Below are 9,898 nucleotides of genomic sequence, written 5' to 3'. Positions count from 1 at the left end.
ACCCCCAAAACAAAACCGTCCAGTCGATATAAAATCTGAATTTCTCGGTAAATACCAGTCTCTTCATTATTATTATTATTTTTTTTAACAAATATATATATTTTTTTTTAAATATTTGCATGTCAATTATTTTCATTCACTTTTTATTTTTATTTTTAACTAGAGTGGCTCTCTGTCTAGTTAGTGTTCTTTATTCTATCTATCAGGGTATTATGGATTATATGGTATTTGGTTATAAAAGCAATGTTGTATTCCTCACTGTTGTTAATAATAAGAATAAGAATACAATTTGAGACCATAATCAATGGCAATTTTATTGTTTGTATTAATTTCCATCAAATGAGTACATGAGGAATGACTATATTTTTCTCATTTAATGCCACATTTTCCAATTCGCATGGACATTAAAGCAAATTCATCGATATTTTCAAAATCTCATCCTGACGTTTTTCTTTGGTAAAATAAAAAACTAAATGAATTCAGCCCATTTGTAGAACTTATAATTATATATCACACTGAAAAATATAGTGGCCAAGAGGTCACTATAGGTTCATGTTTACTTTTGTTCTTCTTTAAAAATAATTTAACACGTTTTGAAGTCCGAGAGCATCCAGTTCTAAGTCACTCAGCTGAGATCTAAGTCTCATCCTTCTTAAGATCATTCTTTATCGTTGTTCAGAGCGCTAATTATTAATATTATTATTGTTGTTGTTGTTATAATATCTTCTCATATTGACAGGCGTCTTTATTATTATCATCATCATTATTATTGTTATTATCATCATTACTATTATTTTATGTCTTTGTGTGTATGTATATTCTACATACGTCATCTCTGATGTTACCGTAACTGTTGACGTACGAGTCAAAGTTAAGAGAGGAACATGTTGTATTTCCGCCGCAGCAGAGACAACGGGCACGTCAAAGGAGAAAATGTGGACAGTTAGGACAAACTAAGGCCGGAGAACCGTCCGACGACATACATCGTCTCAATAGACCTCGGTTCCCCCCGCAGTGTTTACCATTTAACGACCCTGACCGAATATCTGAACGTTACGGGGACGTTTCGAGGTTAACTCGCCCTCTTCGCTTTGTGGTGCTTCGCTTTGAGGAAGCAGCAGCAGCAGCAGCTCGGCTAGCCAGCTGAATTAGCTAGCCTGCTAGAGATGGGGACCAGAGCCAGTCGCCTACAGGAAGAGCCGGCTCCGTCTGCTTTCGGGAAAGATGGCACTAAACGGGAGTCTTACCGGCGACCCCGCCTCACCAGGCCCACAAGTCTCATGGTCGATTTCTCCGGCAGCTTCGAGGACACGGAGGCCAACCGAAGCCGCTCGGAGGAAGGCAGCGACTCTGACCTCGGGCAGCTCGGGGCCAGCGCCGACGGCAGCCCCGCTGACCACCACAGCATCCCGTCCAGCATTAGTCAGGCGTCACCTGCGGACAACAGCGAGGGGAAACCCGAGGAAGACGGGAACATAAGTCCCGAGGCTCCAGTCGAAGCGGAACATCAGTCCGGAGAGGAGACAGGCCGCACACCCCACCGCACCTTTTCCGAGCGGCTGCCCGGGAATAGGCACTCCTCTGCCCGCAGCGTTAGCGCAAGATCTTCCCGGGTTCGGGGCACACACCAGCGGCCGGTGTCGGAGGCATGGATCGGCCTTTACCGTGTTAACAACCGCCATGGCAGTAAGTCAACATAACAACAAAACACAGTAGCAATCCGACATACACGACATTTTAAATATGTGCCGCATAAATAACATTTTCCTCTGAAATGGCTGGTCTCAATCAGCTGTAGGTGTTTGTGGTTCATAATCCGAAAAATTACATTCTCACGTCCACTTATTAAATAACTTATACGACAAAATGTAAATAATGAAATGAATCGGCATCATCGAAATAAGTAAACGTTGTATTATAACCGGACATTTAAGGGTTTGGGTATCGTTAAATTACACTTTCCACCATGTTCCTGCATTTTATGTTGCAAACGTCTAATCAATTAATAGAGACAAATAATCTGGATAAACATTTAATCCATTATGAAATGAAGTGATAATTGCAGTCTGAACAGAGTGGATAACGGTATTTATGTCAACTAGGGCTGAGTAATCAAGGATCAGTATTCACTGTGTAACAGATTTTAAATTAATTGTGATGGAGCATCACCACAGGACACCATTAAAACTATCTAACAACCAGACAATAGAATAATGGTGTTGTTTCAATTGATTTTCAAAATTATAACCTGTTCAGCTCTATTGTCAACATTACAATGGTAAAATGCAGCCAGAAGAAAAGACACCTTAACTGTTGTAAACGGTGTTAATTCACCTAGTCAGAAATTAAAATGTTTTTTTTTTACATCCCTGAGCAGATGATCTGTCCCTCACTAAAATCATCAGAGAAACCCACTGTATGAAGCAGACCTGTGGTGCGAAACTGGAAGTGATGACTTGCAAGCTCTTTCATTTCAAAGTTTATGTGGCCTGTACGTTTAAAAACCAACCGCGTCTTTGTTGAAGTGCATTAAAATGGGAACGCAGGTTTGCAGAGGAAGTGAAAAAGTTTGCATTCGGCTCTCAAACAGCAGAGAGACGTGACATTTTGGAGCCAGAAACACAACAGTGTGGTGGGTCGCCCCAGCCAGGCCCTCTAGCAAGTGTGGGGAAATGGGTCACAATTTCAACATGCATGTTTACTGTGACTGCTGGCAGCAGCCCATATAGATGAAGGACAATGTAGGGCAGCGAGGCACAGTTTCTGCACGTCTGTTCCAACCATGCACACGGCTCAGAATTTGGGAAGGACATTCTAACTATTCCTAACCTTAACTCAACTACAAGCCTTAAACTTAACCAGTACCACAGAAATGAGGTTCTGCCCCATGAAGACCAGGTTTTGGTGTCCAGTAACAGACTCGATTTTGACTTCATTGGATGCATCAGTCTTACTTTCAAATTGTAAGTATTAAACATGTTTGATATTTACGACTGAACAGCGATTGGGGCATGAGCAGAACCCTAAATAGTGTGTTGAGCAGGTACTTTGTGGGTACTTGTTGTGTACTTTTGTTGCGTTGCTCAGCACAAATCTTGGAGTTGGTTAAATAAAGCCTCAAACTTTTCTGGGACAGCATCATCATTCACAGGCTGCTTGTGTTTCAGGCTGCTCTTTGTTTTACCGAGTCCGTCTGTGTATTCTAAATGTCCAAACGCAGCACTCGTGTTAAATACGACGCTTGCGTCATCTATCTTTTATGCCTTTGCTGCGCCGCAACACGTTAAAATCTGTTTGTGTGTGTGTGTGTCACTGCTCTGTGCAGATATCCGCTGTCCTTTCTGCTCTAAGCCTTTCCCCGGGGGTCGGATTGAGGATCACCTGTTGAGCTGCCTCACGTCCCCTCCACTACCTTACAACAGTAAGTGTCACATCACCAAATAGCAAAAATAATGCACCTAAAGCTGTGTGACTTTAAAAGGCTGGAAACACTTGTGTTCACAGCGGACGTGCTCAGTAAAGACAGTGGAGAGTGCTCCATCTGTCTGGAGGACCTGGTACAGGGAGAGACCATCGCCAGGCTGGCTTGCCTCTGCGTCTACCATAAGAGGTAACATCATTATCATGTAACTCGGACAGAAATCAGACAGTCGGGATGTTTACAGACTTGTTGTTATTTCCATATATGAGAAAATGTGGCTATGGTTGAAGAATATGAGGAAGCAAAATTTGTTTTGTACTCTTCACAAATTGGAAACAAGACCTTTTGTTCGTGATATGTACTCGGCCCAATTTTGATCAGCAGTTGTTTTCCCGTCAGTATCACAGACCTGCTGAGGCCTGAAATTTACCAAGGTTAGGAAATCAGTCACAGCGATAATGATCCTGTCTGGGTTTTTTTTTTTTTTTTTTCTTCCTCATGTTCAATGGTGTCAAAATTGCGTCATAGTTATGTTTCCAAGCATTACTAAGTGCACGCTGATTTCAAAATCCACTTCCATTTCGTATAACAACATGAAAACAATGAAAGCACACACCTCATGTGTACCTGTGACGATTAAGCATCAGAAAGAGAGCATAAACTCATACATTACATTGCAGCACACAATTCATTTTTAGTTTTTCACAGAGACTCCACTGTTTGTCGGCATGTCCATTAACGGACAAATTGATTCATCTAATAGATCAACTTAAGTACTTGAATGTGAGATTACTTTGATGCCATGAAAGCGGCTCCTAATTTTGACCCATTTTTCAAAAATAATTTGGTAAAAGGAAATTGGCATTTGTGCGTGTTTCCAGGTAATCCGGGTGTCACAAAATTTTAGTTCAGTAAGAAAGCAAAACTTGATGTTGAAAGCGAGCGCCATACTAGATCACAATAGGTGAAAAGATACTTAAGAGTCCAAAGAGGGGGGGAAAATCAGCTAATAATCACAATTCAGACACTGTAACTACTAAGTATTATTTATAACATTATTTTTCAAACAGCCTGATGACACATTGACACTGGCATATAAATACCACTGAAAATGGAATATGATCAGAAATGTGCGGGAGTAGCAGGTACTGGAGGTCAAATCTCAAGGGGTACGGAAACTGTGAAAAGTCCGGGAATCCACTGCTCTATATTAATGATTAAAGTGAGCATAGAACTAGTACAGCCCATCGCACTTCTCCCATCTTTATCTCTGGTTAACAATGCATGTAACAAACCAACGAGCTCACAACCTGTTTCACTGGTTACATCCACATACATAAGTCGATTAAACCTTTTTTTTTTTTTGCATAGTAACTTGACAAAATCCAACTGTCGTGACGGAATCTTTTCTTCCTTCAGCTGCATTGATTCCTGGTCCAAGGTGAAGCCCTGCTGCCCTGAACATCCCTTCGATTGACTCACGGGTCGCACGATTTCTGCACAGTGACCAACCAGACTCAGGTATGTACAGTATATGTGTTTGTTTGTGTGTGTGTGTGTGTGTCAAACCAACTGAATGACCTGATATAGTGCTGAGCACGTAGCTCTTCCTCTCGGTATCAGAATGACTCAACTAAGCTAGAGCGACGGTGACTCCGTTTTAGTTTTAGTGACTTCTTGTCCTGGCACTGTCCTCTCTGCCTTATCCGATGTTTTTAGCCAGTGACTTAAACGTCTAACGTTTTATTGTTGTATGTATGTATTCATTTATTTATTTATTTATTTATTTATTTATGCATTGTTAATCCAGTGTGAGCAATGGGATACTTGAATTTCCCCAAGGGGATGAATAAAGTTAATCTAATCTAATGACATGGTAGCAGAGCGGCCAGGTTTAGGACAGAAGCTACTCAAAGTGTCATTGTTTTCAGTTCTGGCTCCTGATATAACAATAAAAGGCTCATTGTATGCTCATGAAAAACAGCATGAACTGGTGAATTTTATATATATATATATATATATATATATATATATATATATATATATATATATATATATATATATATATATATATATATATAACACATTTTCCATTTCTGCCACATGAAGCACATGAGTAAAGAGAAACACCAGTACAACAAAGTACTTTCTCTAGTAAAATATATATATATATATAGTTTATACGCCCGTATCCTAAAAGTATGGAAATTTATTTATATGAAAATTGTATATTGTATTGTGATATTGTCTGGAGTGGGGGTCTCCAAAGCATAGCTTGCCAAAGGTTTCAATAATTGAACGTAAACACTCTTATCCTGTCCAATGCATCGTTTTGTTTTGACAGAGTTCAACACTTTGTTCAGGCAAAACAAGTTCATTCAGTTTGTTTGGGTTGAAATAAGCTGTAAGTGGTTCTGGATTATGAGACGGAATGAATCATCATGAAACATTAGTTTAGACTATTTTGTGTGTGTGTGTTTTTGTACGCATTTTTCACATAACTATATTATAAAATAGAATCATTTAATGATTGTTTTTGTGTTGCAGATTCTGTTCATATAAATGCATGACCTTTGTCTAACGGTCACTCTTGTCCTTCACCACTTCTACAGGAGACTACACTGAATCCTAACAAAATCCCCCCCCCCCCCCAAAAAAAAAGTAGTGTTATTGAATAAACAAAAGCCTCCCTTAACCCATATTTGAGTGAAAACCCTCCCCCCAGGAAGCTACACTTGATGATGCCCAGCTTCATCATTTGGATTAGTCTGTCTGAACTTGGTCTAAACTATTTCAAGCCAAACCCGTCAACAACAACAAAAAAGAGAAAACAGTTCTGTCTGTGGTCAAACCCTCGCTGGATCAGAAGTGGAGGAGTTGGGTTTTTTTTTTATTTCATGGACTTTGCTTCAATCCGCAGAAAGAAATTGAAAAAAAAGCATACACATATATAATATATATGTCAACTCGATATTATCATGCCACCATCATTGAACCAGCCCCAGCAAGATGTTGAACTTGTGGGAGGAACATGATGGGGAGAAAAAAAAACCTCGTCTCGACTGTGACTCTTGGACACACCTGTGTATTTTCCCCCCTCCCTCCCTCCAAATGGGATCAGTCATTTTTATCAAGTATTTTGCAAAAAAAGAGTATTGTTCCACCGTCGTACTCGGGATGAATGTTTTCTTTCCGCGGCTCACCCCAAATGACCCAACCTCACACTGAAAGTGTTGAACTATTAACCACATGAACATTGTTTTATTTTGAACCAGCTGGATGTTGAGGTCTTGTTATTTTCTTTCTTGGTGAATGGGGGACAGCCGTTACTTGGTGTTAACTGTTTTCTATTACCTGTAAACATTTCAGGGGAATTTTTGGGGGCTAATTATTTTTTTGTTTTGTTCTCAGTAAAGGTCAGTTTCTCGTAGGTGGTTAGTACGTGCTGAGTCTCATGTGCTGCTACTTGGTGAGTGTGTTGGAAGGTTGTAGGTATTTCATAGGGTCTCATTAGTAGCACCAATTTGAGCACTTTTGTTTGAGTATTTTTTTAAACCCCATATAAGGTCTGGGTTTTGTGTGTGCGCTTGTATTCGTTGCCTCTTTTAGGACCTTTTCTGGCATAAAAGTCAGGAGCAGTCGTCCTCATGGAGACCAAAACCTGGTCCCACGGGGCACAGCCTCATTTATAAAATAGGGCCAAGATTTGAATTGTGGTTAGTTAAAAGGTTAGGGTTAGACTGTCCTAATGAATGGAAGTCAATGCAATGTCCTAAGAAGAATAGCTGCCCAAACCTGAGTGTGTGTGAGTGTGTGCGTATGTATGGGAGTTAAGATGATGACCAGGGACAGGAAATGTCCTGCTCGTTTATTCTAGAAAGCATGGGAGTGTGATTTTTTTTTTTTTTTAACTGTAATATGCCCAGAAGTCTGCTTGGTCAAGCGGGTTAAACTTTCTTCTTTTTTTTTTTTTTTAAGGTTTTATATTTGTGTTTTTGTACCTCAGTCAGGCTCGCAAGCATCTTGTTACATGTGGTAGTGGTACGACTTGCTGTCCCGTTCTGCAAAGCTGATTTGTGAGAGTTTTCCGTCTCTTGGGTGAAGTCCAGATTTTCAGATTTTGCCATCTAGTTGCATGAAAGGTCCAGTGGGTAAGAATTAGTGGCATCTAATGGCGAGACTACAGATTGTGATAAAACAGATCTTTATTCCACCAAGAATGTCAGGGGAACTACGGTGGCCTTTGCAGACCAGAAAGAATGTAAGAACATTTCCATAACTCCCTCTACTGTAAAGGTTATTCCAAATTCTTTTGTTCGTTGGATTTTTGGAGCCATTCTTCTTCATTTCATAGTAAGATTTTACTGCAAAAACATGAAATGCACGTCCATTGGTGCTGCCGTAGAAAGATGGCGACCCTTCCTTTTAAAGTACATAAAAGCCTAGTTTTAGATGACAGAAAACCAAACGATTTTTATTTCAAAGCGGTCATCCTCTTTGGGCCAACTGACACGTGAACTGAAACGCCTCTCAATCACTTTGAATGTTGTAGAGAGTTGCCCAACTGCATTGTGGGTCTGTAACTTTGATCCGCTCGCGTTGTGCGCGCCGCAGCGTGAGCCAAGCAATTCGCATCATTCAAATATTCCAGCGTTAGGCCCCTCCCACCAACGTCAGCTGATAAACAAACATACTTATTTGTAGTTTATTTGATTTCTGCTAATGTTACACACTGGACCTTTAATGCTGAACTGGGGCAGAATACTGGGAGTGGAAAGTTTGTCTTTCAGTGGACATATTTACACCATGTGGCATCTGCCTCTCGCCCCAGGACTGGAGGCTTTAAGGGGCTGATGTTTAATAATTACATAACAACCCCCAACACCCCCTTTTTTGTTTTTATTATTTTAAAGGATTTAAAGGATACTATATCATGACATTTATATGATCATAATTATTGCTAAAATGTGTAAAATGGCTTTTCCTTTGCCTTCCTTGTTTGTGTGTGTGAGTGTGTATGGTTGCCTTTTCTGCCTGGCAGCGATGGGGGCGTTCATGTGCCAGCAGGTATTTATAGTGTATTTACAGTAAGTGAGGCTGCTTAACAGATGCTGTCTGATATAGATTGTGCACACGCTGATGGGGGTTCGTTTTGGGGGTGGGGGGGGGGGTGTCTGAGAAAGAACAAAAACATGAAATGATTGCTGCCGCTGCCTGATCCAAAAGCAGAGTCTGTGATTCTGGTCGGTGTAAAGGTTGACCCAGTGCACAGCTGTTCATTTTCTCTCTTTATTTTCGGATCCCTGGTGTCCTGCAGTCTGAGGTGCTATGAATTATCCCACCACTAGAGGGCAGGCCCTGTTATTGCATGTTTCTCTCTCTCTCTCTTTCTTTTGTATTGGAGACTAGAAAAAATAATGCCAAAAGTCTGTCTGTGTGCATATGGTGGGTCGTTTGTGTGAGAGAATGCAGAGGACGAGGTGGATCATTCAATGTTACATTTGTTGTGATGATAAGTGATGATGTTGTACACTTTGACTGGTAGGGGAGGGGGTGACTGTGTGTGTGTGTGTGTGTGTGTGTGTGTGTGTGTGTGTGTGTGTGTGTGTGTGTGTGTGTGTGTGTGTGTGTGTGTGTGTGTGTGTGTGTGTGTGTGTGTGTGTGTGTGTGTGTGTGTGTGTGTGTGTGTGTGTGTGTGTGTGTGTGTGTGTGTGTGTGTGTGTGTGTGTGTGGGGAGGGAGGGAGGGAGGGGGGTTAGTGGTGGTTTGGTTGTCGATTTTAAAAAGACAAAAAAACGGACGATCTGAAACCCCACGTTACATTTACTTTCTACCCTCCCCTCCCCTCTAAGATGTGTGGTGCAATACCTCAATTTTTACCACTGCTAACTAAACGCTCTGTGTGTAATCAACGATAGGTCCTCGCCAGTCAAGGACAGAGTTTTCTACTAAATGTCCCAAACGCCTTGGTTTTGAGTCACAGGCCACCGATGCCCCGTCGTCTGCCCCTGTGCTTCAACGCCAACCACGCTTTTTTTTTTTTTTCAAAGAGCCACCACAGCAGAATCTGCGTCCCCTCCCCCCTCCCCCCCCCAAGATATGGACAATCTGCCTTTACTCTGGTATAAAAACAAATTGAATTTTATTTATTATTAAATTGTAAATATGTAATGAAATTGAAGAAAATGGCTTGGTCTTTGTCTGTTAAATATACTGTTTCTAAGCTCCAACCTTTTGTATGTCTCAGAAATGGTTTTTATATGTATTTTTTACAATAAATATGTGTGAGAGATTTGTCGTGAACGTCTTGTTTTGTGTCTCTAAGTGTCAGTGACGCGTCTGTGCTTGTTTGTTCCTGATCCATCAGCCATAAAAGAGGAATATGCTGTCCATGTGCATTTGATTTTAACAGTTAATTTTTTTTTTTATCCAATTGGGGCTTCACCAACTTATAATTATAATTTTTATAATTTTCAAT

The 9,898-nt window shown here is 40.7% G+C and overlaps 1 protein-coding gene across 1 annotated transcript; it reads left to right on the top strand.

Annotated features, from left to right (window-relative positions):
• Nucleotides 1-1,166: 1,166 nt before the first annotated feature.
• Nucleotides 1,167-6,150, top strand: LOC310927687 (uncharacterized protein; the record flags this gene model as incomplete). Its single annotated transcript, XM_083890058.1, has 5 exons — nucleotides 1,167-1,686; nucleotides 3,326-3,421; nucleotides 3,505-3,610; nucleotides 4,841-4,942; nucleotides 6,034-6,150. The coding sequence occupies 4 exons, from the start codon at nucleotides 1,167-1,169 to the stop codon at nucleotides 4,896-4,898; spliced, it is 780 nt and encodes a 259-aa protein (XP_083746184.1). The 3' UTR covers nucleotides 4,899-4,942; nucleotides 6,034-6,150.
• Nucleotides 6,151-9,898: the final 3,748 nt, after the last annotated feature.

The sequence above is a fragment of the Microchirus variegatus genome (genome assembly GCF_963457635.1).
Source record: "Microchirus variegatus genome assembly, chromosome: 5".
NCBI classification, from domain to species: domain Eukaryota; kingdom Metazoa; phylum Chordata; class Actinopteri; order Pleuronectiformes; family Soleidae; genus Microchirus; species Microchirus variegatus.
The sequence above is the reverse complement of the archived record's forward strand: the minus strand, read 5'-3'. Positions and strand labels throughout refer to the sequence as shown.